The sequence below is a fragment of the Haemaphysalis longicornis genome, unplaced genomic scaffold (assembly GCF_048455015.1).
Source record: "Haemaphysalis longicornis isolate Haplotype H1 unplaced genomic scaffold, Haemaphysalis longicornis Haplotype H1 scaffold_10, whole genome shotgun sequence".
Taxonomy (NCBI): Eukaryota; Metazoa; Arthropoda; class Arachnida; order Ixodida; family Ixodidae; genus Haemaphysalis; species Haemaphysalis longicornis.
The window spans coordinates 140,718,124-140,738,114 of NW_027526204.1; the positions used below are offsets into that span (position 1 = coordinate 140,718,124).

Consider the following 19,991-nt stretch of genomic DNA (forward strand, 5'->3'; position numbering starts at 1 on the left):
ATATTCTCCATCGGTGTTGCTATACGTATAGAAACCGAAGTGCTTGATGATTTTTATGTTACTTTTGTGGTTCTTCGTTAAGTATCTCCCTAAAATGACACCAGTGTGACCGTGAAGTGACCCTGCGCCGGACAGTACTCATAGGTTCACAGACTGTCTCCCTAACTCTAAGACCCGGACCGGCCTGAGCGTTCAGCTTTCCCTAACCAAGAAGGTCGGGTGCTTGCCGCCTGACAGCTGCAACTGCTGCTGTGGCACCTACTACTCGCCTTCCCACCATCTCAACTCCCGTACCTGCACCACGGCAAGTTATGGATGCCGCTCAAAATCTATCAGAATATTCCGCTGGAAACCAAACCATGGAATGCGACTGCTCACTGCCCGATGCAGCAGCCGCCGCAGATGTGGCGCCTGCTCCTCGCCTTTATGCTGCGTTGACCCCACAACAAAGCGCGAGTGGCAAGGCTTACCATGCAACTGGGCAAAACATGGTCACTGATGAAAACTCATCAGGTGATCCTGGCGGAAACTAAACCATGGAATACGAATACAACAGCGGCCGTACCATCATCCCAGCAGGACCGTGGGTAAAGATCCTGCGGGCCCGCAAGCAAGGAAAGACTCAAGTAAGACAGGCTGAAATTTCTAAACAACGCGCCTTAAGCCCCACTTAACTTGTATGTTCGTCTCCAGCCAAAGACCCAATGCCTAACCAGCTCACTCAACCCTTTGGAGGGTCCATAAAGACATCAACAGCTAACCAATCACGCCGACAGTCGCATCTCTTTGACTTTTAACCCATTCTATGACTCCGTGACTATCTCATGACTATAACCAGGAAGCGATTTCTAATTTGTCCCCCATGATTCCACTCATCGAGACCTTTAACTTGATACCTCACGAGCCCTAGTGGTATCACTTTGACTGTTAACCCAATTCATGACTCACGTGACTATCTCATGACTATAACCAGGAAGCGATTTCAATGTGTCCCCCATGATTCCCCTCATCGAGACCTTTAATTTGATACCTCACAAGCCCTACTGGCGTCACTTTCACTGCTAACCCAATCTATGACTCACGTGATTATCTCATGACTATTACCAGGAAGCAATTATTAATTTTACCCACGTGATTCCCCTCATAGAGACCTTTATTTTGATACCTCACAACCCCTATTGACATCACTTTGACTTTTACCCAATCTGACTAATCAATAATTAACTAATTAACCTAAATTAGGTAATTAACGTTCGGGCCCTACTGCCTCGGGAAAAACTCGCGGCAAGCAAAGACAGCGCTCGCGCTCAAAAAAAAAAGTGCCGCAGCTGTGGGCATCGCGCCCACAGCTGCGGCACGTTCTTTTTTTTTTTTTTTTTCATAACTTCCGTTTTCCGTCACTACAGCAAAAAAATGGCGCTCGTGTCGCGCGGCAAACTCCAGGTTCCGGTCCCTATATACAAGCGACATCAATGCCTGGAATGTCTCGATATTAAAGCGTCGCTTTAATACCGAGGAATTGCCGGCATTCTTTCGAGTAACGTATTTCAAAGCAGCAACTCGGCAGTTAAATTGTACCAATGAAACAATTAGAGACATTTAGGAGCATGCCTGTCTAGTGGGCCAACTTACTGACCTGTTCTAAATGAACCGTATATATTAGAGGCAGCCATAAGCTCTATAAAGTTATACCCTCAGCCCTCCCTCATCTTCGTCATCCTGTCATCCTCTATCCACACCACCTCTTCCTCCATTCCCACCACACAAAGTAGCTGGCGAGAGCTAATACGGTCATGCAGAACTCGAAGTCTGTTTTTAAAAGCAGAGCTGTTTAAGCTTTCGTTCTGCAGTATAGCGTTACCAGAAAAAAAGGCCGAGCGCACGTGGGCATGCGCCGCGTGAGGAGCGCCCGGCGTCGGCCAGGCTTGTGCGTGGGCTTGCACCACGTGAGGAGCTCGCAAAAAAATACCAAGAAAAAATTACACCCACCACCCCTCGCGGGAACCCTGGTGTGATGCGACGCTGAGGGGGGTTCAAGCGCACGCGGAGAGCAACCGCCGACCGAAAGGCCGCCGGAGAGCGGCACACCGGTTATATGCGCTGCGCGCCCGAAGGAGAGGAGACCGCGGAGAGAGAGAGTACTGCACATGCACAGCGCCGCGCGCAGCGCCGCCCACCGGCAGAGTGAGAGCGCGCTGGGCCGCACACCCGCAGATGTTGAGAGAGAGTGTTCGCTCTCACCTGGGCACGCGCCGGCGCCAGTGCGTCTGCCGCGGCTATGACGCAACACAATCCAACACAATCCACTTTAATCCAATCCAATCCAATCTAAATCCAAGCCAATCCATTCCAAGCCAAGCCAAGCCAAGCCAACCCAAGCCAATCCAATCCAAACCAATCCAATCCAATGCCCCTCGCGAGAGAGTGTTCGCTATCGGAGAGGAGGGGGGTGAGCGGAGGAGAGTGCGGACGCCGACGACGACGACGACGACGGTCGCACGCAGGAAGGACAGGGCCGCCGACAAAAGATGCTCTCAGCGTCGCATCGAAACATACCAAGCGCACGTGAGCGTGGCCTGGTGACGGGCTCCCGGCATCGTCTAACTAGACCTGCGAGAACACTCTGCTGAAGTACTCTGACTCTGCCCAGATTTCGTGGTGTGATCTCTCTTGTGGTCTCCTCGCCGGTTCACGTGCGTTCGCGCCCATGAAGTGGGTATCCCAGACGCCGAGATCGCGCTACAGACGCCGATTTCGTGAAGCCTGGTGCGGTTGGTTTTAGCGTGTGCTAACGCGGTCCATTTGGGAGATATGTGAAAGGCTGCGAACAAAACGATCTTGGCCTGCTGCAGTCATGGAGAACTTTCAGGAGCAAGTTGGGAAATTTGTGTGAGACGCAACCACCAGGCCTCCGACGAAGGAAAAAGGGGCCGCCAGCTCTGCTGTTTCTCCAGCCTTGCACCACTAGCGCAAGCTGCGCCAATTTCTTTTATTTAACAGATTATCATTACTTCAGGCTATTTCAAAGCAGTGTTCAGGGTACCTGCTCAATCGCTCTTCAATGCGTCCGCCCAGAATGAAAGAAGCGGCGACAGAAGCACCAAACGCGGGTTGCTTTCCCGTCGACAAGGCCCAATCCTTGGAAAGCCCACGTGCGGAGTCAGGGGATGGTTTCCATTAGGCAAGCAGAGCGGTGCGGGTTCAAAGCGCGAAATCTGGAAGCGATTCTCGTCATTGAATTTTAGCGTGAATGTATGGGCAAATACGGGGGCACAGGCGAACGGACGAAAACACAAATTTGTGGAAATCAGTTTCCTCTAAATTCGCAAAAATGACACTAACGCGTCGGCCGGATTTTCTGCAATCAGGTCGCGTATCCCATGTCATGCATCGTAGAAGGGATGCCCTATTGTGTTCTTTTTTACCGAGTAAATGGAACTAACATCGAGGACTGGAAATCATATCCCTTTACAGGCTAGGGTACACCATTACAATCCCTAGCAATCATCATGACCTAAACCAGTGGTGCCCAAACGGGAATCGGTGAGGGTCTTTCAGGGGTTCGCCAAGCCCTTCCCAAAACTACACTCCCCCATTTTTTTCCTCGTTTCAGCGAAACATTACTGCCAATGCAAAAAAAAAATCCAATTTACGCTGTGGAGGTGGTCGGACTTCAAAGCTGTAAACGACACCCACAACAATTACCCATTCGGCGTCACTTCAATTCACACACGTGGCTCTACAAAGGGGGAAACCAGAGACTCTACCTGCCGTTGCCTGGGATTCGCGGGGGCGGCGCCCAACGCCGCAGCGTCGGCAGAAACAAAGCGGAGAGGAGCGTCTTTCGAAGGGTGTGGAGGAGGGCGGCACGCACGGCTATGACGTCATATCTTTCACTGCTTTCCCCCCCCCTCTTCTTTCGCGTGTTGACTCGAAAAAGCGCTCTCCCCTCCCAGACGCTGTAACTACCCAAACCACCGTCTGTCTCCCCGTCTATGCACGTGTGGGCGTAGCTTAGTCGGAAGACGATGGCCTCTCGCTCCGCTTCTCTTAGGCCCCAGGTTCGATCCCTGACGGTGCCAGTAGCTTGTTTCTGTAGCCTTGGTGTAGCCAGTAGCCAGTAGTAGCCTGGCAGGTTTCTTTGTGTAGCCAATAGTAGCCTGGGAGTTTTCTGCTGACGCGGACACGAACATTTCCTTGGCAGGTTACAGGTATACTGCTTCGTAGTAAAAGGCGGCTTTGCTGCATGACTTGTGCATTTATTTCTCCGCGTAGGGAAAGTTTTACCATTGGCTTTGTTACACAGCACATCAGCTATGCAAAATAGCCAGACACACAAACGGCAGTATATGGCTGTTTGCGTAACGTATAGCTGCAAGAGCAACGAAGCACAGAAAGATCGGGTACAGGAGGCCAGCTGGCGCTACTCCCATCGGACCTGCACTGGCGAGGCATATTTGTTGATTTTGGAGGACGAGTCAGCATTGCATTCATCTTTCCTTTCTTTAGTCTGATATCAGCGGTTTATCTAAGGGAAAGAGCTGTGGAGGTGAACGCACTTCCCTGAGCGGCTTTTGAACTTCATACCCACCTGGGCCGGAGTGAAGGTGTCTTCCTCCTCCCTCAGAAGCGCTTATGGTCAAAAGATCCAAAGAGTCAAAAGGTCCAAAGAGTCAAAAGATCCAATAATCACGTGACAGCCGAGTCAAAAGATCCAACGGGTCAAAAGGTCCAATGTGGGTCAAAAGGTCCAAAGAGTCAGAAGATCCAATGAGTCAAAAGGTCCAAAGCGAGTCAAAAGATCCAACGAGTCAGGAAATCCAAGGGGTCAAAAGGTCCAATAATTCCGAAACCGCGTCAGAAGGTCCGACGAATTATGAGAACCCTTGGAGCCATGGCTAGGGTGTGCAATTTATAGACTGTGTCATTTTATTGTATTTTTAGTGTTATTTTCGCTCCCATACTTGAACTTTCACTTCTAAATGTAGAAGATATGCACTTGGCGCGCCGAATGAAGCCGTGGCTAATTTGAACGTTATGAACAACACCATTCATCAAGCTTGTTTTTATTTCTGATTATTTTCTCAGGTTGTTCTCGTTTCTCGCTCCTCTGTCATTTGATACTATTAAATTAGAATATTTTGGTAGTTATTGCTTATGTAGAATGTGAGCTTCAGCGATGTCGAGGAGCCACGACCACATGTCGCTCATGTTCGGCTACGCTGCGCTGACTTGTATGATTGCTGCTGAAAATATTCCGGACAAATGTTCTTGCATCTCGTTTATCAAAGTCAATATCCATCAAATAAATGACCCTTATATGGCTCATGATTACACCCACAAAAAATAAAGAGTTCGAATAGCCGTGCTACATTGCTACCCTTTGGGAAGCTGGTTACTAGGTTTCCAGGCGACCTGAGTTGAAGTACGTCATGATAACCTGAAGCCGCTAGTTGCAGTCCGCGTGTCTCTTTTTTTACAGTCTCGATAGTGTAGTGCCAACCCCTGCTTGTGTGGCTTCGCTTCCATTTTCCATTTTGTGCAGCTAGAGAGCTACAGGCGGTGGGGAGCTGATGCTGACATTGGTCTCGGAAAAGAACAAAGCCACGGCCAAAGTATGGCCAGTATGCTTTGAGGAAGAACGCCGAAAATCACAAATGACCTCTTCTTTCTGCAAATTAAATCTATGTATGTTCCAGAAAGCATTAACAATGCCTTTGGGCATTTCAAACCACAAACACACTAAACACACCGATTTACTGGAAATGGGGGTGACGCCGGGACAGAAACGTCCGGTGAGGTAGAGAAGGTGCCCTTGGTAACGCATCCGTAATAATGCATTATGCGCGTTGTGTTACCAGCAAACAGAAGAGCACATGGATGCAAAATGCCAAAAAATTACAAGTTGTTTGTGATTGAGTTAGAAAGCGACTGGTTCCTATCCCCTAGCGAAGGCGATCAATTACGCAGCTTTATCACAGGTACTCGAAAGTGGAAAGAAATTGTTAGCGTCACTGATTTTTAAACAAAGATGTGGTGATAATAAGTCGCTAAAAAGAAAGCGATATACGCAACAATAATATTATCTCAAAGATACAGTTATTACGGCAACAAGTCCGCAGATAAATAGTGCTTCATTTGGGAAGGCCGCATGGCCTTTTCACTACGTTAAAATAACGCAGAATTACGAGCAAGAACACGAGTAATAAATAAGTACGATTTTGTGTCTACAACTGCTACGACGCACACATCTTGCTGCCTACAACGCACGCTTGAATATGTTTTTGTACCGAAAGCTCCGTGTACCGAAAGGCCCCGAAACCGAAACGCCCTATACTGAAAAGACCGGAGCTGGTAAATGGCATTGTCAAATGTTCGCTTAACCACTGAAATAATTTCCCATGCCCGTGACGCAAACGTATTTTTGTATGAGAGCAACATGCATATACTTGAAAGAAAAACTAGCATATATTGCTCGGAAATTGGTGCTTAGAACGAATGAACACGCTCCATGTAGGGAAAACGAAGAGGCAACGGAGTTATAATCTTGGCCCTTAGCAAACAAAAGTATGCCAAGGTGAGGCTCATAAAGAGATTAGATCACTTGATTGGCCTTAGCCCCGTCAAAAGATAGAAGTCAGAATGTCTAATATTGGACCTCTTGACTCGTTGGACCTTTTGACTCGCCTTAGCCGCGTCAAAAGGTCCAATACGAGTCAAAAGATCCAACGAGTCAAAAGATCCAACGGGTCGAAAGGTCCACAGTGAGTCAAAAGATCCAACGAGTCAAAAGATCCAACGCGTCAAAAGATCCAATATTGGACCTTTTGACTCTTTGGATCTTTTGACTCTTTGGACCTCTTGACTCGGAATCCCTCAGAAGGGCTCCCCGTCGTTAGGGAAGTGGTAGATTTTAACTAAAATATAACAAAAGCAATTAAAGTGGAGGCGAGGCGTGTGGCCCTGTAGCGCCGTTGTTACTTCGTACATATGCTACTCTGTCGGAATGTAGCCCTGTCGTAGGCTTCAGGGAACGACGTACCACAGATTTCTTGTTGTTGCTGCTGCTGCTGCCGCAGCTCTTGTTGGTTGGATCCTTAAAGGGACAGACAACCGATTTTTGTCGCGTATGTGTTCTCTAGCTCATATGAAAGCCAGCGTTTTATATAGCCCGGTAACAACAAGCAATTTTTAAACAAACTGGCGGAAATAATTTTAATTTGGCAGCAAACTTCCTGAAATCGGAAGGGTGGCGGTTCGTAGTGTCGAAACTTGACACTACAATATGTGTCCCTGTCACGTGACCTGCAAACCTAGCAGCTACTGTAACTGCTGAAACGTTTATTTACATTTCGAAAACCTTTTAACACAAGTATTTGTACAAGCTTAAATAGTACATGTATTTCTAAATATTACTTTGAAAATTGTAAAGACACGCCGCCCGCCGCCGCTGGGTTGCTTCAGTGTGGCTAACTATGCCCAGAATCAACGGCAGCGTTCAGTAAACAGACCCAGCGAAGGAGCTTTGACGATTCTGTCTGAGTCAGGGGCGTTTGTTTTGTCAAAATATTTGATTTCAGTCTCCAAATACGCCAACGGCAGCTTAAAAAAAAAAAAAAGAAAGAGTCACGCCCGGGGAGAATCGAACTTCCCGCCTCCACAACGTGAAGCCATATTCTACCTGTCGTCTACCCCAACAGATGTCGCATTCGTGCAAAATAGACCCTTGCAACGGCTCCCACCTTGGCTGCTCATCAGTGAAGGATGCCTCCGCCTCCTCTTCTCCTACTTCTTCTTCCGCAGAGTAATCGTCACTGTGTACCGTTACGGTGCTCTCCTCTTCTCTGACTATCTCTTCGTCTTGTGGGTCCATCGCCTGTTCTTGTGTTGATAATTCTTGCTCGCTGGCTTGTCTGTGCTGCCGCATCCGCCTGCGCGCTGCCCTCCTTGGCTCGCACGGGGTCTTTTGCAGCTGCATTTGGTTGCTTAGAATCTGGTCCAGCTTACTGCTGAGCTCTTGTATTTGTCTGTTCCCCTGCGCGAGTTGCGCTCGGAGCCGCGCAACCTCGTTTTGGAGCAAGATCGTCTCCGGTGCGGGTTGCATCAATGTTCGCCCTTGCTGCTGCGGTCGCAGCTCCCCATCGTTCTCTCTGGATGCCTGCGGTTGAATTTCCCGCCTCGGGCCCGCTACCGCTGCGGCCCACGTGATTCCTGTCTTCGAGCTAGGCTCGGCGCGCGGCGCACAGCCGGAGCGGTGGTGGGGGGCTTTGTTTACTCCGCCCTTCCCGCCAGCCTCGCCAGCTGCGTTGGCCGCTCGCATTCCGCCAGCTGCCGGCGTTGTTATTGTTCCAGCTGCCGCTCTTCTGACGTCAGCATTCCTCTTCGGTGACATTGGCTGTTTCGCGCCTTTTTCGGGCGCGCGCAGCTGCGGGAAGTCGACTAAGCCTAGCTTCGGCGCGCTCTTCTGCTGCTCCTCCGCCTGCTTGCGCTCCCATCTTCTTTGTTTGACCACGTGCGGGATCTTGTAGCGGTTCTTGCAGCCCGCCGCCCCGGTTGGATGAGCCCCTCCGCAAAGCTTGCATCGGGGTTTACAGACTTGGTCGTGCGTGGGCCCCGGCGTGGACGCTCCGCACGCAAAGAATACTTGCGCGTCCGGGTGGGGGCACACGTCTGCCCTGTGTCCTAATCTGCCGCAGCATCGGCACACTTCATAATGCTGTTTGTACAGGCTGCACTTGGTAACCAAGGCTCCGAACCTGACCGTGTTGGGTACCTTAGAGCCCTCGAAGGCTACGATGACTGTAGTTGTCTTACCTATCCTGTGCGCCTCTAGCGCGAGCGGGTTCGTTTCGTTAACTATATTCTCCTGCAGTTCCTGCTCGGAGTACGTGAGCGGGATATCTCTGATAACACCATTGACCGTGCCCTCGGGCGCCGGCACGTACGCGTACACCTCGTGTTCCCTACCCGCGATCTTTAGCGAGCGGATCTCCGAGTACATGCGAGCCCTGTGCTCGTGTGGCGTGCTGACCACGATAATGTTCTGCGCGTTGTTAGTGCATATTGCATCCTCTCTGGATTCCTGCATGGTAGTTTCTGCCACTGCGAAAATGGCCTCCATTAGCGTGGGTGCCGCGGTGCGGGCTACGTCCAACCCGCCAGGTGGCCTGAGAATAATCTTAATGTCCTCACGCGGCAGCGCGCGGCATGCGCGCTGCTTTAGTTAGCTTAGCTGCGACCTGCCTCGCAAATTTTGCTGGGTCTCTAGGGGCTGCGGGGGGGGGGGGGGGGGGGGCAGGGGGAGCAGAAACAACGGGGACCGACTCACCGCCAGCCGCGCCGATCTCCTGCCGCCGCATCTTCCGCCTCGCCACCTGCCACCTGCCTTCTTGCGCTCCTCTCGCTGGTGTTGATTCCGCGTTGCCGGCGACCGCCACCGACATCCACTCGTGAATGTAGCTGACTTGCATCGCCGATGCTCCGTCGTCTTCCTCGGGAAGAAAATTGGTACCCAGATCCATGGTTGTCGTCATCTCTTCGTGGATAGTTGCCGTCTTCGCCGTGGCGGCCGCCCCCGGCACGCCCGGCTCCGAAGTCGCGCTAAGCCTAGGTTAGGCTTAGCAAGCCGGCCACGTTGGCCGATCTCTTCTCCTCGATAAATCGGCGAAAAATCGCTGCAACTTGCCGAAAATGGTATCGGTTGATTCCTCAGGCCAAGCTGCACTGCCCTACAACAGAATCTCGTCGATATAATCGATTGGACCGGCGCAATTAATCGAAAACGTCGGAGCTGATGCGAAGTGCGTCCGCTCCCTGCGGCGACCCTGATGACAGGGTCACAATGATCTGAGGAAGTTTCCATTCTTCAGGAACGCAGCCTGTGTTCCAGCATTCCTGCGTATATGTTGCGAGTACCTTACCGACCCATCATCTAGGTTTCTGAGCATCTAGTTGTTGACTGTGTCTGGTTCAGCCGCCGATCCTGTTTTTAGCTTATTCATTGCAGGTTTTATTTCGGATATTGTGATTGGGGTGTCCAGGACTAAGTTTTCAATGCCCAAATATGGCGGGAGAGACTCTGTTTCCTCTTCTCCAATGTGGAGTTCTTTGAGCTCTTCAAGCAGTTCTTTGGTGCCTTCATATTTGTGCACCAGACGTTCTATTTGCAGTCTGCTAGCTGCTTTGCTACCTTCGAGGTTTATGAGGTGTCGCAGCAGGTGCCAGGTTTTCGCTGCCCCTATATTCCCCTCCATCTGGTTGCAAACGGTCTCTCAGTTCTGCTTTGTGACATCATTGAGTAGGGCGAGGTTTTAACGGCGAAGCTGCTTAACAATTCCTTGATTCCGGCGTTTCACAAAACTCAATATAACAGCATAACGGAAAAAATTTCCCCGCATTTCCCCGAGGGGAAGAATGTGAAAGTGCGAATGCACGAGTTGAATTTGCGCGGTTCGGTAATGTTCGCGAAAGAGAGATCACATACACACACACAACTACAAAGAAAGAAAGATGCATTTATTCACAGACACCTATTTGTGTTGTCGTTGTACTTGATTGCTAGAGCGGATCTCAGCTTTGAAATTTCGTGTCACTACTCCTTTAAGCGGGTGCATTAGCCCTTCTCACGCCCGATTCCTGGCCAATCCCCCACGTGGGTATGTGCCATGTCAGCGGCCAGGCAGCGCGCGCCCATCTCCCCCCGTTGCCAAGGACGACGAGGAGCGCGCGCACCCGCAGCTGTTGCTATGTGGACGGACGGCGGTCGCCGGAATTCAGGGTCGCTTATAAAGTGCATTCGCACTTAAAAAATCACCGCTATCTGCAGGATTCAAACCCGTCTGGTAGATCAACGGAGTTAGATTAAATCGTCTTACCCACACGGCTACAACCACTGAGTTAGTACCCGATAGTAAAACGGATTACTCCCTCGGCTGTGCCTGTGGGCTGTGACTATGAATCACGCCACCTACTTTACGCACACCACGTGATAGAATACGCGTTGCACCTGTGGGCGCGTAGTTTAAGTATACGTGTTCCATTCGTTCGTTCCGCTTCTTCTATTTGCTTCTTGTTCATCGCTATAGCAACAAAGATGGAGTAAAGGTCGTTGCGGCAGCGAAGAAGAAGCAATTCGGCAGCAATCACGGACTTAAACCGTCGTGATGTTCGTGAAGGTTGCGTGCAGCCTCGCTATCTTCAAGTCTTACGCGTTAGTGTGAGCGTCCGTCATTTTTTTTCTTAGCGATCTGCCTAATTTGAAGCGTTAGGTAGCGTTTTCGAAATGTCTTTTTTTTTTCATTTCCTGAGATTTAGAGCCGCTTATTCACATCCGGGATCTCTTCAGTTGCGTCTTCTACCTCTTGTAACAGTCCCTTCGCCCAGGAACTTATATATGAGATCCAATTCCGCTTACTTCTGTTTTTTTTTCGGAAAACATCGAAGTTTGTTAGCCTCTGTTTTTGCTTCTTGTGTCTAATGTCATAACATAATTTCAATTATGTTTTGGTTGCTTCTCAAGTCCTCTTGTGTATTGTACCGGGTGGCTTCGGCACCCTTGCTTACCACGTAAGTCCGACGTCGTGTCGACTGATACGCTGCTCCCCCGCTTAGCTGGGGAGCGGGAATCAATAGGGAGGCCGAGTTCTGTTGCTGTATTTCTTGCGATATCGAACGTTCCTTAATTGTTTCTTTCCTGTATCCCCCCACTGGGTGGTGTGCATTGAAGGCTCCCCCAATTACGAGGGGGTTTCTTTGCGCTGTATTCTGAGTCTTCATAAAGAATACTACGCACGTGGCTTTCGTTGCTTCAGGGAAGTGTATACATTCAGTAGAAAAGGCCTGTGGACTTTTTTTGCACGGCACGATTTCGTCGAGAACATGATCAATGCTGTCAATGCCAGTGTCGTGCCGCACGGCAGTTACATTCCGTTTAATAAGAGTTACTGTATGAGGGTGTGCGTCTTCTTTAGAATGCTTTCTGTTGCGTGATAGTTTTGACTGAGGACCGAGGTCAAGCTTCTCGCAATCCTATAACCTCGGGACGGTCCTTACTAACGAGGAGCTGCTGAAGCCCTGCCCTTTTTCCGCTGAATCCCCGAAAATTCCATTGCCACACGGTCGTTATGAATAAGTTAGACGGAAACACCATAGTTATTACTGCATTTCTTTATAAGCTTAATTCTAGCTTTCACCTGCATAAATCTCGCACTCAACTCCTGAATTTTGTCGTTCGTAGCCTTCGCCACGCCTTAGAGGTTGGCATTGAGTTGCGCCGCGCACTGCCGCAGGGCTTCTTGAATGTACTCCTCCAGTTTCGCGTTAATGCAACCAAACTTGTCAATGCGTCCAAACAGGACTTCCTGCATGTTTGTTACCCATACCCAGGTTGCTCCGGAGCCTCTGCAGCCCTCCTTTTAGGAGGTGGGGGTACCGAGGCGACCGTGCTCCTATCCGGGCTATGTGCTTTCCCCTCTTATTTCCGCACCACTGGCGGCGCAGGCGTTTTCCGGAGGCCGCTGTTCAATTTCTGTAATTAGCGGTTCTTCATCTGTCGTAAGATCCTAAACTTTCCAGCTAGCCTTTTGAGAAGCTCTTTCTTGTTTGTGTCGCAATTTCTGGAGGCTCTGTATACCCAGTTTTCCTTGTTTCCTACTGTCTTCTCGTCTTCCATTAGGCTATGGCCCTTGCTTGTGTCTTCCTTGGCCCTGGATTTGGATCTGGATCTGGACCGGCTTTTGGTCCGGGTTCCGCCCAGCGATGGTAGCCTCGGGAAGGAGCTCGACCGCGAGTGTGAGCCCCGGCGTTCGCGCTGTTGCTGCGGCGCTGTTCCCAGCGGCTCTGGAGCGGCTCTGTTTCTCCTCTCCTTCTCATTTCTTGGCTTCCCATTGTCGTTTTTTGAACACTTTGTCTCATTTTAGGCGTTCCTTACTATGGGAACTTCGGGTCACACTGATGATTTCCGGGTGGGTTTTTTGTCCCGCAGTTCCGACACCTTTGTCCTGGTTTGCTCACACGTCTTATCCGTGTCCCAGTTCACCACAAGTGTAGCTCATCTAGTACCTCTTTTTTGTACAGCACGGGCTTTTACGGAGGGTTAAAACATGGCAAATGGTTTGGCATTTGGGTTACGTACCTGAACGTCCTTTTTGAGCCAGTGTAGTCCAACTGAACCCGTATTTTCACCTACGTCACTAACCAACTGAAACTTTGTAACAGTAACCATGTGTACACCTACTACAACAGTACTAAATAAAAGAATACTACCAACAATCGGTTTATAACACTGACCTTCCAGAACCTTGCACGACCCAAGTTAACTGATCGGCGTCGTGTACTATGCCATCCATCGCTAGCCTTGTTCGAGAGTAGTTTATTAATGAGTTACATTCCTCATCCACTATATCATGACATCTAATCACCATTAACAACCATGGGCTAGACGAATTGGTCGAGACGGTCGTGACTTTACTCAACCATGGAGAAATACAAAATTCTTAAACAATTTTACAGACATACATGTATTTATGTAAATAAATATATATGACATTGTAACAATATATAAACATAACAAATGTTCAATTAAAATTCCGAGATCGGAAAAAATCATTCCCATTAAAATTGAAATCAGTTTGCAGCAGTAGAACAAGCACTTTTGCTAGGCCGCGATATACAGATGGAGGACTCGACATTAATAAGTCGCCCACAGTTTTGCGAATGGCAGTTGTTCTAATGAACGGCCCGCCGCTGTGCTGCTGAACCCAGAAACGCGGGTTAGATTCCCGGCCGTGTCGGCCACTCTTCTCATGGAGGCGTTCCGTGGACAGCCGTTCTCTACCGCTGCCCAAAGACGACTCTCACCTTTCTCTCTCCTCCGGAGGTCTCGAGTCGCGCGCACCGCCACAGCTGCGCGGTTCCGAGAAGCCGGCCTTCGGTCTCCTCTGAAGCCGTGACCCGCTATCCCCCCGAATCCTACGGAGCGACCACGTGTTCCTATTTTACCGACCCGACACACAGCCAGCGGTCTAAATCACTTGCTTCTGATCGGCCTTGGCTCCCATTTGTCTTTCCGACGCGACAGGGATGCGCAGGCGCGCCAGAGTTAATGGCCGAAGAGGTCCCCCCAGAGTCCCGCACGCAACAGTGTGTGCTGTAAAATCCTTCAACGGCTTTCCTGCGTCCATCTCTCTGAGCTGGTCTAGACACCCCACCATCCGTTCACGTGACAAAGATGATAACGCAACAAAGCTTGCATTGAAGGAGACAGCTAAAGTACGTTACTAAACGCAATTGAAAGAAATAATAGATACGGCAAAAAGATTGTGTGATGTTCGTTAGCTCAACCCCCGCAATTGCTCATTTTTAGATCAACGTTACATGATCGCATTGTGGTGTGGATCCCAGTTTTAACCTTAAAAAATGTGTTTCTCTTGTCAGCCTGGGTTGACGTTCTCATTTTTATAATAGATGCCAAGTGGTGTTACATCGTTTATGGTCAATACTTGGTAGCTTGATAGTGATCTTTAAGCTAATTAAAGCGTCAAATTGCCCTGCATGTCGTCATAGCTATACTTGCATCACGTGACTGATTGCTTACGTTTTGCTTACGAAAAAAAAAAAAACAAGGCGAACAGATTCTCCACTTCATAAATTCACGACGAATTCATGTTTTTGCGTAATCAAAACGTGATCAATCAGTCACGTGATTCACGTATAGCTACGACGACATGCAGTGCAATTTGTTGCTTATCGCATAAAGATCACAACCAAGCTATTAAATGTTTTGGGGAAAAAAAAAACTTTACACGTACTATAAAAATTAGGGCGGCAGCTGAGGCTGGAATAAGATGCTAAGGCTAAAATTGGCGTCAACACCAGAAGGCGGTCAAGTAACGTTGTTTCACAAGCGAGCGAAAGGCAGGTGCTGAGCTAAAGAACATCACACAATCTTTTTACCGTATCTCTGTATTTATTTCAATCAATTTTAGTGGCAAAGTTGAGTTCTCTGCTTCAATGAAAGCGTTTTTGCGTTGTCACATTCCCGGCCGTCACCGCCGCCGCGCTATCGTCTGCTGCTACGTTACAAGTTTATGCTAGTTTATGGCGTGATCACAGAAAAAGACAGCCGTGACTTTCAGTTGTATGGCGCGGTAAAGAGAGTGAAACGCTACGTCTGATAACGGCGGGTGTACCGATGTCGCCAATTCGCTCATTCGTCAAGCTCAAACTCGATCGGTGCGGTAATGAATAAAACAGTCAGATTTCTTTGCTATTTTCGTCTTAAATTCGATCATGTGACCCACCGAGTTACTAGGGCGAGTGTGGACAAAAGCCATTCGGCGGGATTTTTGCACGGAGCACTCCGTGGTTCTTTGTAACTGAGAAGCTTGTACTACCCTTTCATGTTACTGGTACGCCAAACAAATAATTGCTTAAAAAATACGCGACATTATTTTTATATTCCCTTATTGCTGACTTGGAAACAGTCAAAAATATTATCTCTTTCAAAAGTGTTTTCAACCACGTATCGTACGAAGCCACGCCTGCTGAAACTTCACGCGGATTTAAAGGCGCCGAAGGTCGATAAAATTGTTTGCCCTACTTCACAGCGACGGTAGCCGCCTATTTCAAGCTGTTAAGCAACACACGTCACTTTTACGAAAGCTGGAGTTGCAATGTGTGACGTAAGCGTTCCCGCGAACTTTTTATACTGCGTCGCGTCTTCTCAGCCAATCGCAGAGAGGGCGGGACGTACAAGCCGTATTGTTATTGAATAGCAAAGACAGGCCTTCGTTGTCATGTCCGCTCCGTTTCTTCCCCTTTTTTTCATTTCCGGCCCAGAATTATGCGCTTCCAGTAGAGAGAAATAAGGCAAACTTCTGTACTGGTGGCAGGAAACGTCATGACGAAAACACCCACAACCGCTTTGTCAACCGGAAGCACGTGACCAAAAGTAAAAGCCAATCAGACAAAGCTTCCGGCGAATTCACAGTTCACGGGGAACCTACGGCGTCGGGAATCTAGCCCCAGGGCTCCAAATCGATAACGAAGAAGGAACCCAGGGGACGATGTTCTGCGCACTAAGTAAACCCATCTACGAACGGTTTGCTAATGAGATAAAGGTGTACTATTGCACGTGCGATGCCTCACCTAACCGTTCCTTTTTCGCGATTTTCAACCGTTTTGACACGATAAAAGCCCGGTTGCAAGCATGGACCGTGTGTCCAGAGATCTTATCAGGGCTTTCTGGTCGGCCAACCGGCATACGGGGACGAGCATTAGTTTTTCGACAGCACGCTATCGGTCCCACTTTCGCCTGAAAACAGCGCTTAAACAAGACAGTTTGTCGTTTAATTGTGTATGTACCAACAAGGCCACTTTATCAGTTCCAACAACACGTGTCCGTGACCTACCTTTGTGAGCAGCAGATGTGAAATATGGGCGGAGGGTTGGAATCGTTATCCGCTATGGCACCCCGTGCCCTGAAGCCGTGGCGTCGTGATTCTTACCGCTACCTCGTCTGACAGCTGGCGAATCCTGGGGTGCGTCGTCCCGGGGCATAGTGCACACACGTGCAAGCGACCTATTTAAGCCTAAACAGCTTTTCTGTATTTAGTTGCAATGTCCGGGAAGTGACATACGACCACAGCAGACGGTCGAGCGGGTTCCTGTCAGCAAATTAAGGCTTTTCAATGATACTTTCTCTCAGGCACTTCAAGAGTTCACCTAAAAGAAAGCTGGCACCGCTTAATAAAACAATGTTCTTGCAATGTCAGTGCACTCTGTTTATGTGACTATTTGCGTGGTTTCTGCCCTTTTCACGAAATAGCCCTCCATCACGTAGTTTATTAATTGGAATACAAGAGTACTTCTTATCACCTTACCATCCAGCTTGCACTTTCACTTTGGCGATTACGCGGCGTCTGAGGTCGTTTCAGTGTCTCTTCCACAATGTTTCCGCTGCTTTCACACCGACCACTGCTACACTTACTGACGTCACGGTACTGGCGCCATCATTCGGATGATGTCTTTTGGAAGTGACGCCACTTTATAGTTCATTGTCTCGTATGCGTTAAACTTTAGCATCCGCCCTGGCGTTCAATGCCAGCGTTTTACTTCAAGAACCTAGCAACGGGTCATACATCGCAACCTGCTTCTTCGTCCCGCCAGACAGCGAGACAGCCTGAAAGGGACTCTACAACACTTCTGATAAAAGCTTTCACTCTTTCTTTCGGGTCTAAAAACACTCTGAAAGCTTGAGTTATCGCCAGCACAAAGCGGCACTGCGTGATTTGCTCATCGCATCAGTTACACCCTCCGTTTCTCCTTTGCTTATGTGGCGTTTTTAAAAGTGGCTACCGGAAGCGTTTATTATGCAACCGAAAAGCAGCGAGCCAATACGTGTTACATAGCTCTAATGACGTCATTCAAGTGCTCGAAGAACGCCAAGACCGGAAAAGAAAGAAAACTTTTTTCAGCAAGGTTATATGTTTTCTGATGGGCATAGAGCAGTAATTTCTGGCGGAGATACTCTGTGGCCCCCTATTCTGAGTACTACATGTGTTTGCTGACTACAGTCTGAAAGCCTTTAGGATTTGGAGAAAAGCTGACAAAAGTGTTGCGGGGTCCTTTGAATAAAGAAAACTCTCCAAGAAGCGGTCCCCCAATTAGCCCAACCAGTAGCAACGATGGTCACAGCAGGGCCGCTCAGGTATTTTTCGCCAAGCAACAAACCATAACCGACAAATTGGAAAGGCACAAAGGAAGAGGAAAGGCTATGCGGCTCGCTATGCCAAAATAGCCAAACCTTTATACGCGACTTCAAATGTAAGAGCGCAAAGGTCTCTGCGAGGCCCAAGAGGGTCACGCCTGGAGGGAAGTCATTACAGCAGTGGGGGGACCTTACCAAGAGCGAAAATACCAACGTACCGCACTCTTCCCAGAGAGGCCCTGCTATTGAACCTAGATTACATCACGGCTGCACGGAGCGCGGGCAACGATAAAAGAGAGCAGTTCTGAAGGACGGCTAGACTGTGCGGGAAAAACTGTTACCCAGGAGAACCTAGTCCCGAGGCGTGGGTTCTCACCAGCATCAACGTGAATTGACCACAACCACGCACTGCTCACAACCTTCCTACTTTGCCTGTCATTCTGTCGCGCGGTTTATTCGACTTCACTCTCCTGACAGTTTATGTGGAAGACGAGGTTCACTGCAATAAAATTCATTTAGTGCAGTAACTTTGCGTCTCCTCTGACAGCAGAACAATCACTCGAGGTCCTGAATCTATCAACACTGAGTATTGCCACAGGTTTACTGCCAATCTACACAAATTCCTCCTCCACTGCATCTGTGAAATCCACTCAAAGTCACTAAGCCAGGCTAATTTTATCGTAATAACTGACACGGTGTCTGGTCCGAAACAGCACACTAAGCCTGCAGGCAAAAACGGATACGAAAAAAGCGAGAACTGAACCGAGTAGGAAGAAAACGCTGATGCTGTAGTACAGCCGCTCAAGTGTGGTGGCATCTGCTGCCCTATCGCGCTCTGATTCCTTTCGCGCCACTTCTCGAATCCACGGATATTTTTCAGGACATTGTCTGCAACTCGTCAGAAAGCCAGTTCCTACGATTTGGGCATCTTCGTATTCGCAGGAATGTATCTCGGGGCACAGAGCGAACTCTGTCGCTTTGGAGCACTTGGACTGCACGTATTCTTTCACTGGCTTCGGGTTTTGCATGAAGCGGACGACTTCTTCCACCGTGACGAAGAAGACGTCGTCCATGGTCAGCAGCCAGTCGACAAAGGCCGCTAATCCTTTAGCTCGTTCTGGTTCATCCAGCCATACTGCGTGGATGAAAATCGGAAATGGGGCTTTGTTGTAGTGATAACATAACTCGAAGTTAGATCTGTAAGAGAAAAAATAAATGGTTATTGAGGTTTTGGGGGCCTAATGCGGAGCAGTGCGGGCAACGGTTTTTTTTTGTTTTGTTTTGGACAATCGCGCAGCCACACTGCTATGTGGAATGATATTTGAGTGACATGGGGCGCCCACACAACATAGAAGTACTTCTTCAATCTGTCGATATGCACGCAGACCAACGAAAATGACCCCGCTAGACAAAAGTATGGTGTAGTTATTACACCAATCAGTCTGGAGAGCAACTACCGAAAACTGAAATGGCAATCACCTTCTGAGATGAATAAAAATACGGTAAACAGTGTTCGAGTTCCTTCCATTTACTACACGCGGGTCGTCTGCACCCCCCCCCCCCCTTCCCCTCTGAGTGCCGTCGCTCGCTCGCTCGCTCGTTCACTCACTCACTCACTCACTCACTCACTCACTCACTCACTCACTCACTCACTCACTCACTCACTCACTCACTCACTCACTCACTCACTCACTCACTCACTCACTCACTCACTCACTCACTAATTACTCACTCATAAGCTACCATTCCCCCGATTCCGCCATGTAGCCAAGCACAGCTCTCACCTCAGATGTGCGAATGTGTCAGCACGTGTGAGTGGTTGCGGGTCACATGAGTCTGCCATAGCGCAGGGGCTCTGAACAAGGGATCCTGTGTCGTCTTGAATCGTCCGGTAGTATCCGTTCAGGGGAACCGTCCATAGTCCTTTGTAGGTACCTTCTATACATGGCTCGATGACGCACAATGTCTGCAAGCCATAGTCCAGGGTGTACGGGTAGACGCGAAGCTTGTCGGGCTCTTCTACGTAACTGCGAAATGAGGCAAACACACCGTGCAACTGTTCCTAGACTGCGACACAGAAATTGGGTTTTAAACAACATATCAGGGCAGGTACACAAAAATCACGCACCCCTCCGTCTGACGACTACGATGGTTGAACGCGAGTCTTTCCCGTGAGGGATTTCTTAGTTGTCGCCTGAGGTTGGACTGAGGTTGCACTGGGCTTTGACTATGAACCGCACGTGCCTTGTACTTTTGATTGTAGCGATTTTGACCTTGAGCTTTC

The 19,991-nt window shown here is 49.1% G+C and overlaps 1 protein-coding gene across 1 annotated transcript in view; it reads right to left on the reverse strand.

The window, feature by feature from the left end:
* Positions 1-14,995: 14,995 nt before the first annotated feature.
* LOC144159504 (chitin deacetylase 8-like) overlaps positions 14,996-19,991 on the reverse strand; it is a 24,071-nt gene continuing 19,075 nt past the window's right edge. The window contains exons 4-5 of the mRNA XM_077691041.1: positions 19,492-19,734; positions 14,996-18,904 (exon numbers count right to left, since the gene is read on the reverse strand). Of these exons, the coding sequence (XP_077547167.1) occupies positions 18,367-18,904; positions 19,492-19,734 (781 nt within the window). The 3' untranslated portion in view covers positions 14,996-18,366. The remainder of the gene's footprint in view (positions 18,905-19,491; positions 19,735-19,991) is intronic.